Raw genomic sequence first — 18,405 nt, 5'->3', positions numbered from 1 at the left:
GGGAGTAGGACAGCTAGGGAAAAGAGAAAAAAATGGCGGACAGCGTGGTTTCCCGACCCCCGTGAAATGGTCATTTGACCTCAAATGGGGTCCCGACCCACAGGTTGAGAACCACTGTTCTATGCCCTTCGTGATCCTCCCCCCCCACACACACACACACAAAATTAAACCTTGCAGAACATGACAACCGCACCATTTTGGGGAAGATTAAACTCTTTATTGTTCTGGGCTCCCCAGGGCTGAGCCCAGAAGCCTCGAAGGGGTGACGCTGGTTAGACCGGGAGGAGAAGCAATCTGGTGACATCGGATCCTCACACCGCTGGCTCAGTGCTTGTGGTGGAAGTTAACAGTCTACTGACGAGATTCACAAACTCGTCAAAGGATACCTGCCCATCCTTATTCTGGTCCAGCTCATTGAAAAAGCGGTTCATGGCCTCGGGGTTCTTAGTGTTCTGCAAATTCCAAAGAAAACAACATTTTTAACAGTTTGGGCCCGATCATAACCCTGAGAAAATCGCTAAGACAGCACTGGAAAAGGAAGACCAAGGGATGCGACTGGTCCTCAATTTACAACAATTCATTTAATGACCGTTTGAAGTTACAATGATGCCAGGGGGGAAAGAAAGGCCTCTGATTTATGACCCTCGTCTCATTTCCCCCCCTCCAAAGTCACGTGATCAAAATTAAGGTGTTTGGCAACCAGGATATATTTGCATCCTGGGGCCGCGTGATCCGTACTTACGACCTTCCCAGCCAAAAGCAGCCGGCAAGGGAAACCCGGTTTGTTTAACGACCAGGGGGTTCACTTAACGACCTTGGCTGAAAAGGGTCATAAAATCAGGCAGGATTTATTTTAACAGCCAGCCTGGCTTAACCCGTGGAAATTCTGATCCCAAATTTTGGCCGTAAGGACTGGCTGAGTGGTTTGGGGAGATGAGGAGATTGAGCTGAATGCTGAAAAAAATGGGGGAGAAACAGGGTGTTTTTTTCTTTTTTTTCCCCAAACGGCTTTGGAAAGAAAAAAGAAGAAAAAATGGGGAGGGGGGAAACCTATTTTTTCCCCAATTTTTCCGGGTTTTTTTTTTCCAGGACCACCACCCAAGGCCGGAAGCTGGACAATCACCCCACTTGGTTGCTGAAGCACCCCCAGATTTCATTTTCTCAACATCTGGTTTTGTTTTGTTTTGTTTTGTTTTGCACGTCTACTTGACTTTTTACCCATTTTGGCCCTTTTTGCCTCTGGTTTTGGAAGCCATGAAAGGGACCGCCTGCACTATTCTCAGCGGCCACCAGAGGCCGCCACAGCACCCTTCAGCTTGAAGCTCCTGTTGATGCCTTCAGGTTTTGGCAACTTTCTCCATGAAATTCAAGCTCCTTTATGGTGGATCCCCATTTCTACCTTCTCCCTTCCCTTCCCTTTCCTTGCCAATTTTATTTTTTAAATCAAAGGAAACAAAAAGGTTCTTCTCACCCGAATGACGTTTGGAAGCTGCTCCTTCACCATCTTGGCAAACTCGCCTTTGGAGAGCATGTCGGGAGGGGGCGTTCGAATGGAATATTGGTGAAAGATGTTTATGATGTATTCGCAACATTTTTCCAGCTGAGTCTTACACATTTTGCTTTGCTTCTGATCTGGAAGAATCAAATTATCACAAGGCAAGATGGGAATTCGTCAACTCGTCCAAGCACAAATGGTTGAATTGAGCCTCAGTTGTCCCCTTCCTTTTTTTCCTCCTCTTTGCTCCTTTTTCCTTCCCAAACTTCCCAAATAGTTCTTCCCAGTATTATAGAAACTATCGACTGTAGAATTTAATTCCCATTAAACAGGACACGGGAACAATTAGTCAGTGGGTTACCTCCAGGAGTTATGAGTGCTCCATTGCTGGAGATCTTCAAGCTGGACAACCCTTTGACCAGGATGGAATGGGTTCTCCTGCTTTGGGTTGGACTAGATGACCACCAAAGTCCCTTCCAGCACCAGGACCCTATGACTCTATGCTATTATGACTCTATGATCCTAAGATTCAAAATTTTGAGCTGGTTCTGTTGAGTCCTCGAATCAATGCCGAATGAATACAGCACATTCTGTAGTTCCAACAGCTCTTTATTGAAGTCTTTTTCACTCCGTCACAGCTCTGAGGCTCACAGGCCTCTCAGACTCTTTTTAACAACATCCCTGGGCAAAATGGTAACAATTAGGTGTGCGAAGCCGGCGCCAGCCAGTCTGGTCCCAGGCAGCTTGCAACTTCCCGGGACCACTGCAAAATCCCGAGCCTGCCTTTGCAGGCTCAGGACACAACAGGTTCCAATGACCCAGTTGGGCATTTTAGGTCAGCTAATTTCCAAGATGAAAGCGGGAGGAGGTCCCTAGTTCTGGAAAGAAGGTGGGCTTGTAATGAAGGCCACATGCTTCACCCTGGTTGGACCTTCAAAAGTCTGGCTCTTCCCCTGGAGCTAAAGTCCATGTAGTTCTCCCTAAACTGCTTGGCACTGAGATCCAGCCTTGGGCTGCAAAAGTTCTCCAGATCTTCAGACCGGAGTTGTCACACCCAAAGCTGAATCTGGGGCTCTCCATGTGTTCTCCGCCTCAACAGAGTGATCCCCCCAAAATCCCCCCCCCCCCGATTTTGGCCTTCTGGACCCAGAGAAGTCTTGAACCCTTGGCCAAGAGCCTCCACTTACCTCCAGTGTTGATAGGTAAGAGAGCAAGGTTGGTCCCGGATGAAGTGAGGATCTTTGCAACGCTGTCACCTTTTATAGATCCCTCTGGAGCTTTGCCTCCACCCTTCCTTGCGAAATCATCCTATCCCCCTACACGCACACACGTACACAACACACACACACACACACACACACACACACACAGACCAACTCCTTTGCGGCCCTTGCAGCGTTTGTCCTCTTGCTCAGGGTCTTCTCTATTCCTTCCTTCTTTTTTTCTGCCTTCCTTCCTTCCTCCCTTCCTCCCTCCCTCCCTTTCTTCGCTATTCCTTCCTTCCTTCCTTCTTTCCTTCCTTCCTTCCTCCCTTCCTTCCTTTTCTATTTCTTCCTTCCTTCTTACCTCCCCCCTCCCTCCCTTTTTCTCTATTCCTTCCTTCTTGCCTCCCTCCTTCTCTCCCTTCCTTCTCTCTTCCTTCCTTCCTTCCTTCCTTCTTTCTTTCCTTCCTCCCTCCCTCCCTCCCTTCCTTTCTTCTCTTCCCTTCCCTTTTTTTGCAAATGTATGTGTGTGTTTCTATTCAACCACAAGAGGGCAGCAGACCCCATAAAATACAATTTAGAATCGTTGGAAGGGACCTTGGAGGTCTTCTAGTCCAACCCCCTGCTCAGAATACCGAATAAGAAAGCTGGAAGGGACCCCGGAGAACTTCTAGTCCAACCCTATGTGAGAATAACAGACTCAGGAGGGACCTCGGAGGTCCTCTAGTCCAGCCCCCTGCTCGGAATGCCGAATAACAGAGTCGGAAGGGGAATTCTGGGAGTTGAAGTCCATCCCTCTTCAAGTTGCCACACTTGACAAACCCTTCAGGCTGATCTTCTACGCCCTTCGTGATCCTCTCCCCCCCCCCTCCAAATTAAACCTTGCAGAACATGACAACCGCACCATTTTGGGGAAGATTAAACTCTTTATTGTTCTGGGCTCCCCAGGGCTGAGCCCAGAAGCCTCGAAGGGGTGACGCTGGTTAGACAGGGAGGAGAAGCGATCTGGTGACATCAGATCCTCACACCGCTGGCTCAGTGTTTGTGGTGGAAGTTTCAAAGACTCTAATGAGGGCAGTCACAAACTCGTCAAAGGACATCTACCCATCCTTATTCTGGTCCAGCTCATTGAAAAAGCGGTTCATGGCCTCGGGGTTCTTAGTGCTCTGCAAATTCCAAAGAAAACAACATTTTTAACAGTTTGGGCCCGATCATATCCCTGAGAAAATCGCTAAGACAGCACTGGAAAAGGAAGACCAAGGGATGCGACTGGTCCTCGATTTATGACAATTCATTTAATGACCGTTTGAAGTTACAATGATGCCAGGGGGAAAAGAAAGTCCTCTGATTTATGACCCTTGTCTCATTCCCCCTCCTCCAAAGTCACGTGATCAAAATTAAGGTGCTTGGCAACCAGGGTATATTTACATCCTGGAGCCGCGTGATCCGCACTTACGACCTTCCCAGCCAAAAGCAGCCGGTAAGGGAAACCCTCGAATCAATGGCGAATGAATACAGCACATTCTGTAGTTCCAACAGCTCTTTATTGAAGTCTTTTTCACTCCATCACAGCTCTGAGGCTCGCACGCCTCTCAGACTCTTTTTAACAACATCCCCGGGCGAAATGGTAACAATTAGGCACGCGAAGCCAGCGCCAGCCAGTCTGGTTCCGGGCAGCTTGCAAAGAGTCTCTGTTGCAAGTCTCTGTTCCTAAGCCCACATACAAATCGGTCTCTCAACCTTTCTTCTAAGTGTTTAAAATCACAAGGCTTAGCTGCTCTTCTTAAGGCTGCAATGTATTCTTTAGCTGATTCACCAGCTCTTTGATCCCTTTGTTCAAAAGTATGTCTCCATGCAATAACAGACAACTTGGGCTGAAAATGTTCCTTCAATAATTTTTTTAAATCTGTATAAGTGACAGATTCAAGAGGAGCAGGGGCTGCTAAATTTTCAGCAATTTCAAATGCATCTTGACCACAGACACACAGCAAAGTAGTGGCCTTCAAGCCATCTTCCCTTACTTGACTTACTCTAAAGTAATCTTCTACCCTGGCAACATAAGACTCCCATCTTTCTGGGTGCGTGACATCGAATTCAGACAGTCTCCCTATCTTCGCCATTCTTGCTTCTTTGTAAAGAAGGGGTCTATCAGCCAGCTTACCTCCAGTGACGCTGTACTGGCAGGCCAGGTGCTGAGTTTAACGCCGTCTTCCTTCTTCAGGACTCCTGGGTAAGCTTACAATTCTTCTTTTTGTTTGTTGTAAGCCATCCCACCTTCGTCGCCAGTGTTGTGTCCTCGAATCAATGGCGAATGAATACAGCACATTCTGTAGTTCCAACAGCTCTTTATTGAAGTCTTTTTCACTCCGTCACAGCTCTGAGGCTCGCAGGCCTCTCAGACTCTTTTTAACAACACCCCCGGGCAAAATGGTAACAATTAGGCGCATGAAGCCGGCGCCAGCCAGTCTGGTCCCGGGCAGCTTGCAACTGCCCGGGACCATTGCAACGTCCTGAGCCTGCCTTTGCAGGCTCAGGACACAACACCCCTTCCCCCCCAGATGAGACTTATTAACTATATAGGTAGTTATATGCGACCTCAACACGAGCGTGGTGTGCCAACCCAAACCTGCACATCTATTGCAGCTGTGCAATACCCACACCACAAATGATACCGGGCTATAGTTCTGGGATTAACTACCAATGCCCACACTTCCATTTTCCACAACAGCAGGCACCCTCTCATTTTCTCTGCTTTGCCAGCAGTGTTACAAAGTCCTCAAGATACTTGGGAGATCTTTTCACTCTCTGTGACCTCCTTAGATTCTGAGAATCCCCTACTTCCTCTTGTGTAGAGGATGACGTGGAGTTGCCCCCTCTTTCAAACCCTGGTGGTCCCCGTGAACTGTGCCCCGTTGCCTGGTCTGCTTGCTTGCCCACCGGGCTCGTCAGACCAGGACTTTGCTCCCCCATGTACCTGGTTGACCTGCCTAACTGAAGGCTCTCGGGCCCCACTGTAAGCCTCCCACTGTTTGGCATTTCTGTAGAGCCCTCCAAGTCCACACTGGACCTATCAAGGGACTGCATCCCTTCACTCCCAAGCCCTGTAACGGGATTGTCTGGGGTTTCTGTAGTGCCCCAATACTCAGTTGCCCCCCAATCTATGCTGGAGGTGCCAGAATCGGGATTGGCCTCTCTGACCACCTCCCTGTGTGAAGACTTCCTTCTGGAAGCAGTAGCAGTACTGGGCCAACTTGACTGTTTGTGTGCCAGTTCTCTTGCAATGTTTGGGTTATTAGGATGCTCCCGGTTATTCTCCCTGACTGGAGTGCTGAATGGTAGTTGTGAATGATGAGTATGCCCCCTGGGTGACTCCCTGGCTGGAGTAGGCACTGGTGCCTGTATGATTTCTTGTTCCCTTGAATTCCTGTTTGGAACACTTGCGGACCCTTGGAACAGGCCGTCTGTGGCCTCTCCATTTGGCCCCGGCTGCTGCCAACACCCTTCCCTTTGCCCATAGTGGTCCCCCTCCCCCCCTGGAGAAAGCCCAGGAGTTTCAGAGGGTAAGTCCAGTCTCGTACGCAGCTGATCGATATGCCGCCGAAGGACACGACCGTCGTCCAAGGAGACCTCGTATGACAAAGGGCCAGTAACCTTGCATACTATGGCAGGAACCCACAAGTGACCAGGCCCGTAGTTCTGGGTCCCCACGGGGGCACCCACTTGCAGACACCGCGGGGCCCTGGGTTGGGTGACCTTAGGAGGCAGTCTGTCCAGGTGCAACCTGTCAAGTTTAGTGATCAGTTTGCGCACCCAACGGAGTTCAGCTGGGCTTTTCCCAGTGGAAGTTGAAGGTGTGGTGCGGTAAGCAAGAAGAAAGTCTGCCAACCTGTCGTGCCAGTCCCCGTAGGTCAGTTTCTTTAAAGTATCCTTGGTGATGCGGACCATCCGTTCAGCCATACCGTTGGTGGAAGGGTGGAATGGTGCAGAGGTGGCATGACGAATCATGTTGGCCTGTAAGAAAGCTTGAAACTCGAAAGAAATGAATTGAGGACCATTGTCAGACACCAGGACATCAGGGAGCCCATGTGCAGCAAAAATCCCCCTCAGTACTTGAATGGTCTTGGCAGCAGTGGTTGAAGAGACAGGTACAACCTCAAGCCACTTTGAATAGCTGTCAACAAGGACCAAGAAGAATTGACCCTGAAAGGGCCCAGCGTAATCAATGTGCACCCTAGACCAAGGTGACTGTGTTTCCTCCCATCTATGTACAGGAGCCTGAGGCATTTCCAGGTGTGAGCGCTGACACAAGTGGCATCCGTGCACTTGAGCCTCTATTTCCCTGTCTAACCCTGGCCACCACAAATGGCTGTGCGCAAGCGCCTTCATCCTGACAATGCCAGTATGGCCCTCATGAAGGGAAGCCAAGACCCTAGGCCTCATTGAGCTAGGAATAACAACTCTGCTGCCCCACAGCAGACAACCCTGAAAAGTGGATAACTCCTGTTTCTTAAGCCAGAAACTCTGAAACTCAGTACCTGGACAACTCTCTGGCCATCCAGACAAAACCCAGGACAATACATGAGTGAGTGTGAGGTCCGTGGCTGATTCAGCAGCCACATCCCTGGTGTTTAAGGGCGACTCAGGCAACGCCTGAATGGAAAGAATGTTGATGGCAGGGGCAGGGTCAGCCTCTACCATTTGTAAAGGTAATCTACTAAGGCCATCAGCATGGCCCATTTCCTTGCCAGGTTTGTGAACCAAAGAAAAGTCATAGGCTGACAGAAAGATGGACCATCTCAGCATTCTGGGGGAGATGATATGGGGGGTTTGTTTGTTCGTAGTAAACAACCCCAACAGATGCTTATGGTCAGTGTAGACCGTGAAGTGTCTGCCATATAGGAAATCATGGAATTTTTTAATTCCAGCAACAATGGCCAAGGCTTCTCTATCTATCTGAGTGTAGTTTCGCTCAGCAAAAGACAAGGTTCTGGAGTAGTATGCAACAGGAACCTGAGTTCCATCGGGTCTTAGATGGCTAAGTACTGCTCCCACCCCATAAGGGGAAGCATCACAAGCGATGCACACAGGAAGAGTTTCATTAAAATGTGCAAGCACATCATTTGATGTAAATAAGGCCTTAACCTCATTGAAACTTGCTTCATGTGCTTGTGACCACTGCCACACTGCCTGTTTGCCCAAGAGCCTATGAAGTGGCTCAGCTACATTAGCTTTGTTAGGAATGAATGCATTGTAAAACTTCAAGAGGCCCAGAAAAGCTTGTAATTCAGGTTTAGATTTAGGCCTAGGAGCCTGCAGGATAGCCTTCAATTTAGACTCAGCAGGGTGAATGCCCTTGGTATCTATTCTGAATCCCAGGAAACCTGTAGAAGACACTCCAATTTTGCATTTGTCTTTTTTAAGCTTGAGGCCTGTTTTCCTGAAACGCAGCAGAACAGCCCTCAACCTCTCAGCTAAATTTTGAGTGGATTCTCCTGCTATTAGGACCTCATCAAAATAGGGGCAAACCCCTGGTATACCCCTCAGGGTGTTTTCCATTACGCTTTGGAAAATTCCAGGAGCTACATTTACTCCAAATTGTAGTCTTTTGACTTTGAATGCCCCCCTATGAGTTACAATAGTTTGTGCTTTAGCAGCAGCTTCATCAACAGGTAACTGTTGATAAGCCTGTGCTAAATCCAGCTTTGCAAAAACACGCCCCCCTTTGAGGAAGGCCAAAATGTGGCTGACTACAACAGCATATGCATACTATTGCAATGCCTTGTTTAGAGTGCATTTCTAATCTGCACAGATGCAAATGTCCCCATTAGCCTTGAGAGGCGTGACTATGGGAGTTTTCCAAGGACTTGAGTCAACAGGTTCTAAGACACCTTGCTGAATCAATTTGTCCAATTCAGCATCAATCTTCCCTTTCAATGCAAAAGGCACTCTCCTTGCTTTTACTCTGATAGGAGTGACAGTGGGGTCCAGTTTCAAGGAAACTGGTGGGCCCTTGTATGCTCCCAGCTGAGGGCTGAAGACATCTGCAAATTCTTTGCAGACTTCCTGTAGACCTAATGTTTGCAAACTGTGAAGCCCTGTGACTTGTATCCCCAAGGCCTCAAACCAATCGAGTCCAATGAGATTTGTGCGCTCACCCCCAACTACCAATACCTCTAATGGACCTTCAAAATCCTTGTATTGTACATTAAGGGTGGCCTCTCCCTTAACACACACCTTGGAATTTTGGAAGTCCATTAAGACTATATTGGATGGCTTAAGCTTGGCCTGGAATCCACTGCTAGAGCAAACCTTTCTGAAAGTGTGAATGGAAATAATTGAAAGTGCAGACCCAGTGTCTAGTTCCATAACCAATGGAACTCCTTGCAACTTCACCTTAAGTGACAGTTTCTTTTTAAGTGGCTTGTGTGTGCCTGTCCTATAAATGCTTCTACGTGATGCACAGAAACCCACCCTGTTTTGGCTGGGTACCCTGGTACCTTTCAGGCGCAATTCTTCTCGGGGTTGTACCTTCTGACAGCCCAGACACACAGCTGCTATGTGGCCTTGCTTTCCACATGCTCTACAGATTGCAGAACGGAACCTGCAGTCGGTCCTCCTGTGGTGACCTCCGCACCCGAAGCACTTGGGTACAGCTGAAGACTTTTCTTTGCCTTCCTTCTGTTTTCTTTCTTTGGCTGGGTAAAGATGATCCACCTCATCTTCAGGATCTTCTTCCAAGCTCTCCTGGACTCTCTCATGGTGCACGGAGACGGCTTCTGGGTTGTTCCTAATAGGCCTCATGTTCTTGACTGCCCCACCTGCTTCCTCTTCTGCAGTGACCTCTCTCAAGGCATTTTGGAATGAAATGTCCTCCTTTGCAAGTCTCTGTTGCAAGTCTCTGTTCCTAAGCCCACATACAAATCGGTCTCTCAACCTTTCTTCTAAGTCTTTAAAATCACAAGGCTTAGCTGCTCTTCTTAAGGCTGCAAGGTATTCTTTAGCTCAGTGGTTCTCAACCTTTTTAATGCCGCGACCCCCAACCGGTCGTAAGTCGAGGACTACTCAATCGGTCGTAAGTCGAGGACTACTCAACCGGTTGTAAGTTGAGGACTACTCAACTAGTGCAGCACCGTTTGCAGAATGGGACTTTTGGCGGGCTCAGCAGGGCAGAGACAGCCTGGACAATTCCTATTGGCTTTGAAAAGCCAATAGAATAAAAGGGAGTAGCACAGCTAAGGAAAAGGGGGGAAAAATGGGGGACTGCGTTGTTTGGCGACCCCCGTGAAATGGTCGTTCGACCCCAAATGGGGTCCCGACCCACAGGTTGAGAACCACTGCTTTAGCTGATTCACCAGCTCTTTGATCCCTTTGTTCAAAAGTATGTCTCCATGCAATTACAGACTTGGGCTGAAAATGTTCCTTCAATAATTTTTTTTAAATCTGTATAAGTGACAGAATCAAGAGGAGCAGAGGCTGCTAAATTTTCAGCAATTTCAAATGCATCTTGACCACAGACACACAGCAAAGTAGCGGCCTTCAAGCCATCTTCTCTTACTTGATTTACTCTAAAGTAATTTTCTACCCTAGCAACATAAGACTCCCATCTTTCTGGGTGCGTGACATCGAATTCAGACAGTTTCCCTATCTTCGCCATTCTTGCTTCTTTGTAAGGAAGGGGTCTATCAGCCAGCTTACCTCCAGCGACACTGTATTGCCATGCCAGGTGCTGAGTTCAACGCCGTCTTCCTTCTTCAAGACTCCTGAGTAAGCTTACAATTCTTCTTTTTGTTTGTTGTAAGCCATTCTACCTTCGTCGCCAGTGTTGTGTCCTCGAATCAATGGCGAATGAATACAGCACATTCTGTAGTTCCAACAGCTCTTTATTGAAGTCTTTTTCACTCTGTCACAGCTCTGAGGCTCGCAGGCCACTCAGACTCTTTTTAACAACACCCCCGGGCAAAATGGTAACTATTAGGCGCGCGAAGCCAGCGCCAGCCAGTCTGGTCCCGGGCAGCTTGCAACTGCCTGGGACCATTGCAACAACCCAAGCCTGCATTTGCAGGCTCAGGACACAACAGGTTCCAATGACCCAGTTGGGCCATTTTAGGTCAGCTAATTTCCAAGATGAAGCGGGAGAAGAACCACAGTTGATTTTGACCCTGGAGCTTTTGCCAACTTGCCAACTTTTCCCCTTTCTTGCACCTGGCCAGTAGAAAGTGCCCATCCTGGTATGGGACCAGATGGCAACTGGTTTCTGTCAAGAAGAGACCTTAAAAAAAAATTAAGAGGAGGTCCCTAGTTCTGGAAAGAAGGTGGGCTTGTAATGAAGGCCACATGATGCTTCACCCTGGTTGGACCTTCAAAAGTCTGGCTCTTCCCCTGGAGCCAAAGTCCATGTAGTTCTCCCTAAACTGCTTGGCACTGAGATCCAGCCTCGGGCTGCAAAAGTTCTCCAGATCTTCAGACCGGAGTTGTCAGACCCAAAGCTGAATCTGGGGCTCTCCATGTGTTCTCCTGCCTCAACAGAGTGATCCCCCCCAAATCCCCCCCCCCCGATTTTGGCCTTCTGGACCCAGAGAAGTCTTGAACCCTTGGCCAAGAGCCTCCACTTACCTCCAGTGTTGATAGATAAGAGAGCAAGGTTGGTCCCGGATGAAATGAGGATCTTTGGAACGCTGTCATCTTTTATAGATCCCTCCGGAGCTTTGCCTCCACCCTTCCTTGCGAAATCGTCCTATCCCCCCACACACACATACACACACACACACACACACACAGACCAACTCCTTTGCGGCCCTCGCAGCGTTTGTCCTCTTGCTCAGGGTCTTCTCTATTCCTTCCTTCTTTTCTTCTGCCTTCCTTCCTTCCTCCCTCCCTCCCTCCCTTTCTTCGCTATTCCTTCCTTCCTTCCTCCCTTCTTCCCTCCCTTCCTTCCTTTTCTATTTCTTCCTTCCTTCTTACCTCCCCCCTCCCTCCCTTTCTTCACTATTCCTTCCTTCCTTCCTCCCTTCCTTCCTTTTCTATTTCTTCCTTCCTTTTTTCCTTCCTTTCTCCCTCCCTTCTTTCTCTATTCATTCCTTCTCCACTCCTTCCTTCCTTCCTCCCTTCTTCCCTCCCTTCCTTCCTTTTCTATTTCTTCCTTCCTTCTTACCTCCCCCCTCCCTTCTCTATTCCTTCCTTCCTCCCTTCTTCCCTCCCTCCCTCCCTCCCTCTCTCCTCTATTCCTTCCTTCCTTTCTTTCTTTCCTTCCTCCCTCCCTCCCTCCCTTCCTTTCTTCCCTTCCCTTCCCTTTTTTTGCCAATTAGCATGTGTGTTTCTATTCAACCACAAGAGGGCAGCAGACCCCATAAAATACAATTTAGACTCGTTCGAAGGGACCTTGGAGGTCTTCTAGTCCAACCCCCTGCTCAGAATACAGAATCAGAGAGCTGGAAGGGACCCCGGAGACCTTCTAGTCCAACCCTATGTGAGAATAACAGACTCAGGAGGGACCTCAGAGGTCCTCTAGTCCAGCCCCCTGCTCGGAATGCCGAATAACAGTCGGAAGGGGAATTCTGGGAGTTGAAGTCCATCCCTCTTCAAGTTGCCACGCTTGACCAACACTTCAGGCTGATCTTCTAGGCTCTTCGTGATCCTCCCCCCCCCACACACACACAAAATTAAACCTTGAAGAACATGACAACCGCACCATTTTGGGGAAGATTAAACTCTTTATTGTTCTGGGCTCCCCAGGGCTGAGCCCAGAAGCCTCGAAGGGGTGACGCTGGTTAGACCGGGAGGAGAAGCGATCTGATGACATCGGATCCTCCCGCCGCTGGCTCAGTGCTTGTGGTGGAAGTTTTCATGACACTGGGCCAAGAATCTCCCGACCAGAGTCAGCCACTCCTCAAAGGACAGCTCCCCATCCTTATTCTGGTCCAGCTCATTGAAAAGGCGGTTCATGGCCTCGGTGTTCTTAGTGCTCTGCAAATTCCAAAGAAAACAACATTTTTAACAGTTTGGGCCCGATCATAACCCTGAGAAAATCGCTAAGACAGCACTGGAAAAGGAAGACCAAGGGATGCGACTGGTCCTCGATTTACGACAATTCATTTAATGACTGTTTGAAGTTACAATGATGCCAGGGGGGAAAGAAAGTCCTCTGATTTATGACTCTCGTCTCATTCCCCCCCCTCCAAAGTCACGTGATCAAAATTAAGGTGCTTGGCAACCAGGGTATATTTACATCCTGGAGCCGCATGATCCGCACTTACGACCTTCCCAGCCAAAAGCAGCCGGTAAGGGAAACCCGGTTCGTTTAACGACCAGGGGGTTCACTTAACAACCTTGGCTGAAAAGGGTCATAAAATCGGGCAGGATTTATTTTAACAGCCAGCCTGGCTTAACCCGTGGAAATTTTGATCCCAAATTTTGACCGTAAGGACTGGCTGAGTGGTTTGGGGAGATGAGGAGACTGAGCTGAATGCTGAAAAAAATGGGGGGGGACAGGTGTTTTTTTCCATTTTTTTTTACAAATGGCTTTGGAAAAAAAAAAGAAAAAAAACGGGGAGGGGGGGAAACCTATTTTTTTTCCCCAATTTTTCCGGGGTTTTTTTTCCAGGACCACCACCCAAGGCCAGAAGCTGGACAATCACCCCACTTGATTGCTGAAGCACCCCAAAATTTCATTTTCTCAACATTCTGGTTTTGTTTTGTTTTGTTTTGCACGTCTACTTGACTTTTTACCCATTTTGGTCCGTTTTGCCTCTGGTTTTGGAAGCCATGAAAGGGACCGTCTGCACTATTCTCAGAGGCCACCAGAGGCCGCCACAGCACCATTCAGCTTGAAGCTCCTGTTGATGCCTTCAGGTTTTGGCAACTTTCTCCATGAAATTCAAGCTCCTTTGTGGTGGATCCCCATTTCTACCTTCTCCCTTCCCTTCCCTTTCCTTGCCAATTTTTTTTTTAATCAAAGGAAACAAAAAGGTTCTTCTCACCTGAATGAAGTTTGGAAGCTGCTCCTTCAGCATCTTGGCAAACTCCCCTTTGGAGAGCTTGTCAGGATGGGCCAATGGCATGGAATATTTGTGAAAGACGTCCATGATGCAGTCGCAACATTTTTCCAGCTGAGTCTTAGACATTTTGCTTTGCTTCTGATCTGGAAGAATCAAATTATCACAAGGCAAGATGGGAATTCGTCAACTCATCCCGGAGCTCCAAACACAAATGGTTGAATTGAGCCTCAGTTGTACTTTTTTTCCCCCTCTTTGCTCCTTTTTCCTTCCAAAACTTCCCAAATAGTTCTTCCCAGTATTACAGAAATTATCAACTGTAGAATTTAATTCCCATTAAACAGGACACGGGAACAATTAGTCAGTGGGTTACCTCCAGGAGTTATGAGTGCTCCATTGCTGGAGATCTTCAAGCTGGACAACTCTTTGACCAGGGTGGAATGGGTTCTCCTGCTTTGGGTTGGACTAGATGACCACCAAAGTCCCTTCCAGCCCCAGGACCCTATGACTCTATGCTATTATGACTCTATGATCCTAAGATTCAAAATTTTGAGCTGGTTCCAATGACCATTTTAGGTCAGCTCATTTCCAAGATGAAACGGGGAGAAGAACCACAATTGATTTTGACCCTGGAGCTTTTGCCAACTTGCCAACTTTTCCCCTTTCTTGGCACCTGGCCAGTAGAAAGTGCCCATCCCGGTATGGGACCAGATGGCAACTGGTTTGTGTCAAGAAGAGACCTTAAAAAAAAATTAAGAGAAGGTCCCTAGTTCTGGAAAGAAGGTGGGCTTGTAATGAAGGCCACATGCTTCACCCTGGTTGGACCTTCAAAAGTCTGGCTCTTCCCCTGGAGCTAAAGTCCATGTAGTTCTCCCTAAACTGCTGGGCACTGAGATCCAGCCTCGGGCTGCAAAAGTTCTCCAGATCTTCAGACTGGAGTTGTCAGACCCAAAGCTGAATCTGGGGCTCTCCATGTGTTCTCCTGCCTCAACAGAGTGATTCCCCCCTAAAATCCCCCCCCCCCCGATTTTGGCCTTCTGGACCCAGAGAAGTCTTGAACTCTTGGCCAAGAGCCTCCACTTACCTTCAGTGTTGATAGATAAGAGAGCAAGGTTGGTCCCGGATGAAGTGAGGATCTTTGCAACACTGTCATCTTTTATAGATCCCTCCGGAGCTTTGCCTCCACCCTTCTTTGCGAAATCGTCCTAAACCCACCCACACACACACACAGAGACCAACTCTTTTGCGGCCCTCTCAACGTTTCTCCTCTTGCTCAAGGTCTGTGGAACTTCCTCAATATTTTGACTTCCTTCCAGGTAAATTTCCTGGGCAGCTAATTCTGCCTTGCCACTTCTTTCTGTGAAGATTGTGCATAAGCACACTGGTTCTTTTGCTCAATCCTGTAAACATCAGGGCTGGGTCTGTTTTTATTTCTTCTTCTTTTCTAAAATTCATTTTATTCCCTTTGGGTCTTCAGAAGTGATCCCCAAATAGCCCTGCGTGGATTTATTGGCTGACTGATTGACTGGTTGGTTGGTTGGTTGGTTGATCCGTCCATCTATCCCTCTATCTATCCATCCATCCATCCATCCAATTTATATATTTGATTTTCTGGATAGAGAACATTGTCAGTTTTATGTTGGGGGCAGAAATGAACCTCTTTTTTCCCCCAGAAAGATGTGTAGAATATAAACATTTGAAACTGGATAATGGAGATTCTTCACAAGAGGGAGGGATGACGGTAGGAAGGAAGGAAGGAAGGAAGGAAGGAAGGAAGGAAGGAGAAAAGGGAAAAGGAAGGGATGGACGGATGGGAAGAAAAGAGGGAGGGAGGGAGAGGGGGAAAGAAGGAATAGATGGGAAGGAGGGAAGGAAGGAATAGATGGGAAGAGGGAGAGAGGGAAGGAAGGAAGGGATGGGAAGGAAGGAGGGAAGGAAGGAAGGAATAGATGGGAAGAAAAGAGGGAGGGGGAGAGGGAAGGAAGGAATAGATGGGAAGAGGGAGGGAGGGAAGGAAGGAAGGGATGGGAAGGAAGGAGGGAAGGAAGGAAGGAATAGATGGGAAGAAAAGAGGGAGGGAGAGAGGGAAGGAAGGAATAGATGGGAAGAGGGAGGGAGGGAGGGAAGGAAGGAAGGGATGGGAAGGAAGGAGGGAAAGAAGGAAGGAATAGATGGGAAGAGGGAGGGAGGGAGGGAAGGAAGGAAGGGATGGGAAGGAAGGAGGGAAAGAAGGAATAGATGGGAAGAAAAGAGGGAGGGAGAGAGGGAAGGAAGGAAGGAAGGGATAAATGGGAAGAAAAGGGAGTGAGGGAGAGAGGGAAGGAAGGAATAGATGGGAAGGAGGGAGGGAAGGAAGGAAGGAAGGAAGGAAGGGATGGGAAGGAAGGAGGGAAGGAAGGAAGGAATAGATGGGAAGAAAAGAGGGAGGGAGAGAGGGAAGGAAGGAATAGATGGGAAGAGGGAGGGAGGGAGGGAAGGAAGGAAGGGATGGGAAGGAAGGAGGGAAAGAAGGAATAGATGGGAAGAAAAGAGGGAGGGAGAGAGGGAAGGAAGGAAGGAAGGAATAGATGGGAAGAAAAGGGAGAGAGGGAGAGAGGGAAGGAAGGAATAGATGGGAAGGAGGGAGGGAAGGAAGGAAGGAAGGAAGGAAGGAAGGAAGGAAGGGATGGGAAGGAAGGAGGGAAGGAAGGAAGGAATAGATGGGAAGAAAAGAGGGAGGGAGAGAGGGAAGGAAGGAATAGATGGGAAGGAAGGAGGGAGGGAGGGAGGGAAGGAAGGAAGGGATGGGAAGGAAGGAGGGAAGGAAGGAATAGATGGGAAGGAAGGAGGGAGGGAGGGAAGGAAGGAAGGGATGGGAAGGAAGGAGGGAAGGAAGGAATAGATGGGAAGAAAAGAGGGAGGGAGAGAGGGAAGGAAGGAATAGATGGGAAGGAGGGAGGGAAGGAAGGAAGGAAGGGATGGGAAGGAAGGAGGGAAGGAAGGAAGGAATAGATGGGAAGAAAAGAGGGAGGGAGAGAGGGAAGGAAGGAATAGATGGGAAGAGGGAGGGAGGGAAGAAAGGAAGGGATGGGAAGGAGGGAAGGAAGGAATAGATGGGAAGAAAAGAGGGAGGGAGAGAGGGAAGGAAGGAAGGAATAGATGGGAAAAGGGAGAGAAGAAAGGAGGGTTAGTTCAGTTTTAATCACATTGAAATGTTGAAAAGGGAGGAAGGATCTGCTTTGTGTAACCTTCCTTGTTTTTTTTAAAAAAAAGAGAAAATAATCTGGGAGGAGAGCAGCTGGCTCCCTCTTCCCCGCAGCTGGCTCCCACTTGGCCAACAGCCTTTTCCCGACTGCTGCCTTCTCTTCTCCTAATCAGTTCAGACAAAATCAAAGATAACCGAGTTCAAAGAGGAGAATGCAGATAAGCTGGAAGAGCGAGCCAGCTGCGGGTTCGAGGGTGAGCCAGCAAGATGGAACCCCGAGCATCTGGGGGAAAAAAAAAGTTATTTTTATTTCTGTCTTTTATTCTGTCATGAAAAGGAGGAATATTTATCCTCTGGCTTGCTTTCTGAAATAAGCGCCACTGGAAAATTCCAGCCTGTCCAAGAACGCTTGTTCCTTCTTGTAAGTCACCTCACTGTTCCCTGTCTTGTAAGCAAATATATATAAATATGGAAGCATTTTGGTCTCCAGTCCTTGTCTTTCCTCTTCAGCCGGTTGTGCAGTTTGGGTTAAGAATTGAGCAAGGGGGGGGGCGTTATTTTTATTTTATTTTATTTTATTCCTCTTCCCTCCTCGCGTCTCTTTCCTTTTCTGCTCTGCCATTCTCAATGGCTCTTTCATTCTTTATCAAACAGATACCGCCTCAGCACTCATACGGCCCGTTTTGTCGATCCGGCAGCTGGGGTGGATTGTGTAGCGTTGTGGCTGTGCGTTAAAAATAGCTCCGGTGGGGCCCCTTGACCCACATTTCTGCTTAGAAATTGCTAAGAGCTCTATTTCAAAACTCCACTTTCGTCCAGAAATTTATTAGGAAAGACTGAGGATCGTAAAAACACGCCAGATCTCAGGATCTGATTAGTGGGTGGGTGATTCCCCCCCAAAAAAAACCAGATTGGCTAGGGGGGGGGTGTAAAGAGAAGCAAAGGAAAAGAAACACAGGGAGTCCTCAGCTTACGACCACAACGGAGCCCCCAATTTAAGTCGCTAAGCGAGGCATTTGCGAAGTGGGTTTGGCCCCCATTTTACAACCGTCCTGGCCCCTGCAGTTCTTAAGCCAATCCCTGCAGTCCTTACGTGAATCCAGCTTGTCCGTTGAAGTTGCGGGTCAGAAGACTGCAAGAAGGGATCACATGACCCCCGGGACGCGGCTACCGTCGTAACTACGAGTCAGTTGCCGAGCGTCCCGATTTGGATCAGGTGACCAGGGGGGAATGCTGCAACGATTGTGTGAAAGAAGGTTGTGTTTTTGGGGTCAGTGCTGTTGCAACGGTCACTAAACGGACCGCCGTAAGTCGAAGACGACCATATAAAGTCTGAATAAATACAAAATTAAAAACAGCCCTGGAAAGAACATCGCTTCTAAGATGGAAACGGTGAGGTGCTACGATTAAAAAAAAAAAAAAATAGCTACAACCAGGAGCAAATGTTCAAGTTTGGGGGGGGGGCGGAAAAACCAGCACTTTTGGGGGTCAGATCAGCCCAAAAGCGATTCTGCAATTTTGAGGCTCTAACAG

General features: G+C 48.4%; 2 protein-coding genes and 1 long non-coding RNA gene across 3 annotated transcripts; all 3 read right to left on the bottom strand.

Annotated features, from left to right (window-relative positions):
* Positions 1–195: 195 nt before the first annotated feature.
* On the bottom strand, positions 196–2,770 carry LOC120317158 (protein S100-A12-like). Its single transcript, XM_039363502.1, has 3 exons — positions 2,683–2,770; positions 1,472–1,632; positions 196–452 (listed from the first exon to the last, which is right to left on the bottom strand). Exons 2-3 carry the CDS (start codon positions 1,613–1,615, stop codon positions 312–314), a joined length of 285 nt encoding a protein of 94 aa, XP_039219436.1. The 5' UTR covers positions 1,616–1,632; positions 2,683–2,770; the 3' UTR covers positions 196–311.
* Positions 2,771–3,603: 833 nt separating this feature from the next.
* LOC120316941 lies at positions 3,604–11,475 on the bottom strand. Its single transcript, XR_005559096.1, has 2 exons — positions 11,311–11,475; positions 3,604–3,863 (listed from the first exon to the last, which is right to left on the bottom strand). It is a non-coding gene; the product is annotated as an uncharacterized LOC120316941 (long non-coding RNA).
* Positions 11,476–12,387: 912 nt separating this feature from the next.
* LOC120317055 (protein S100-A9-like) lies at positions 12,388–14,863 on the bottom strand. The gene is made up of 3 exons (XM_039363313.1): positions 14,773–14,863; positions 13,674–13,834; positions 12,388–12,660 (listed from the first exon to the last, which is right to left on the bottom strand). The coding sequence occupies exons 2-3, from the start codon at positions 13,815–13,817 to the stop codon at positions 12,517–12,519; spliced, it is 288 nt and encodes a 95-aa protein (XP_039219247.1). The 5' UTR covers positions 13,818–13,834; positions 14,773–14,863; the 3' UTR covers positions 12,388–12,516.
* Between the last annotated feature and the right edge of the window lie 3,542 nt (positions 14,864–18,405).

The sequence above is a fragment of the Crotalus tigris genome, unplaced genomic scaffold (assembly GCF_016545835.1).
Source record: "Crotalus tigris isolate CLP2741 ecotype Arizona unplaced genomic scaffold, ASM1654583v1 scf7180000019553.37968852642:3898890, whole genome shotgun sequence".
Lineage (NCBI taxonomy): Eukaryota > Metazoa > Chordata > Lepidosauria > Squamata > Viperidae > Crotalus > Crotalus tigris.
Note: the sequence above shows the minus strand (reverse complement) of the source record. Positions and strands in the feature narration are given on the sequence as shown.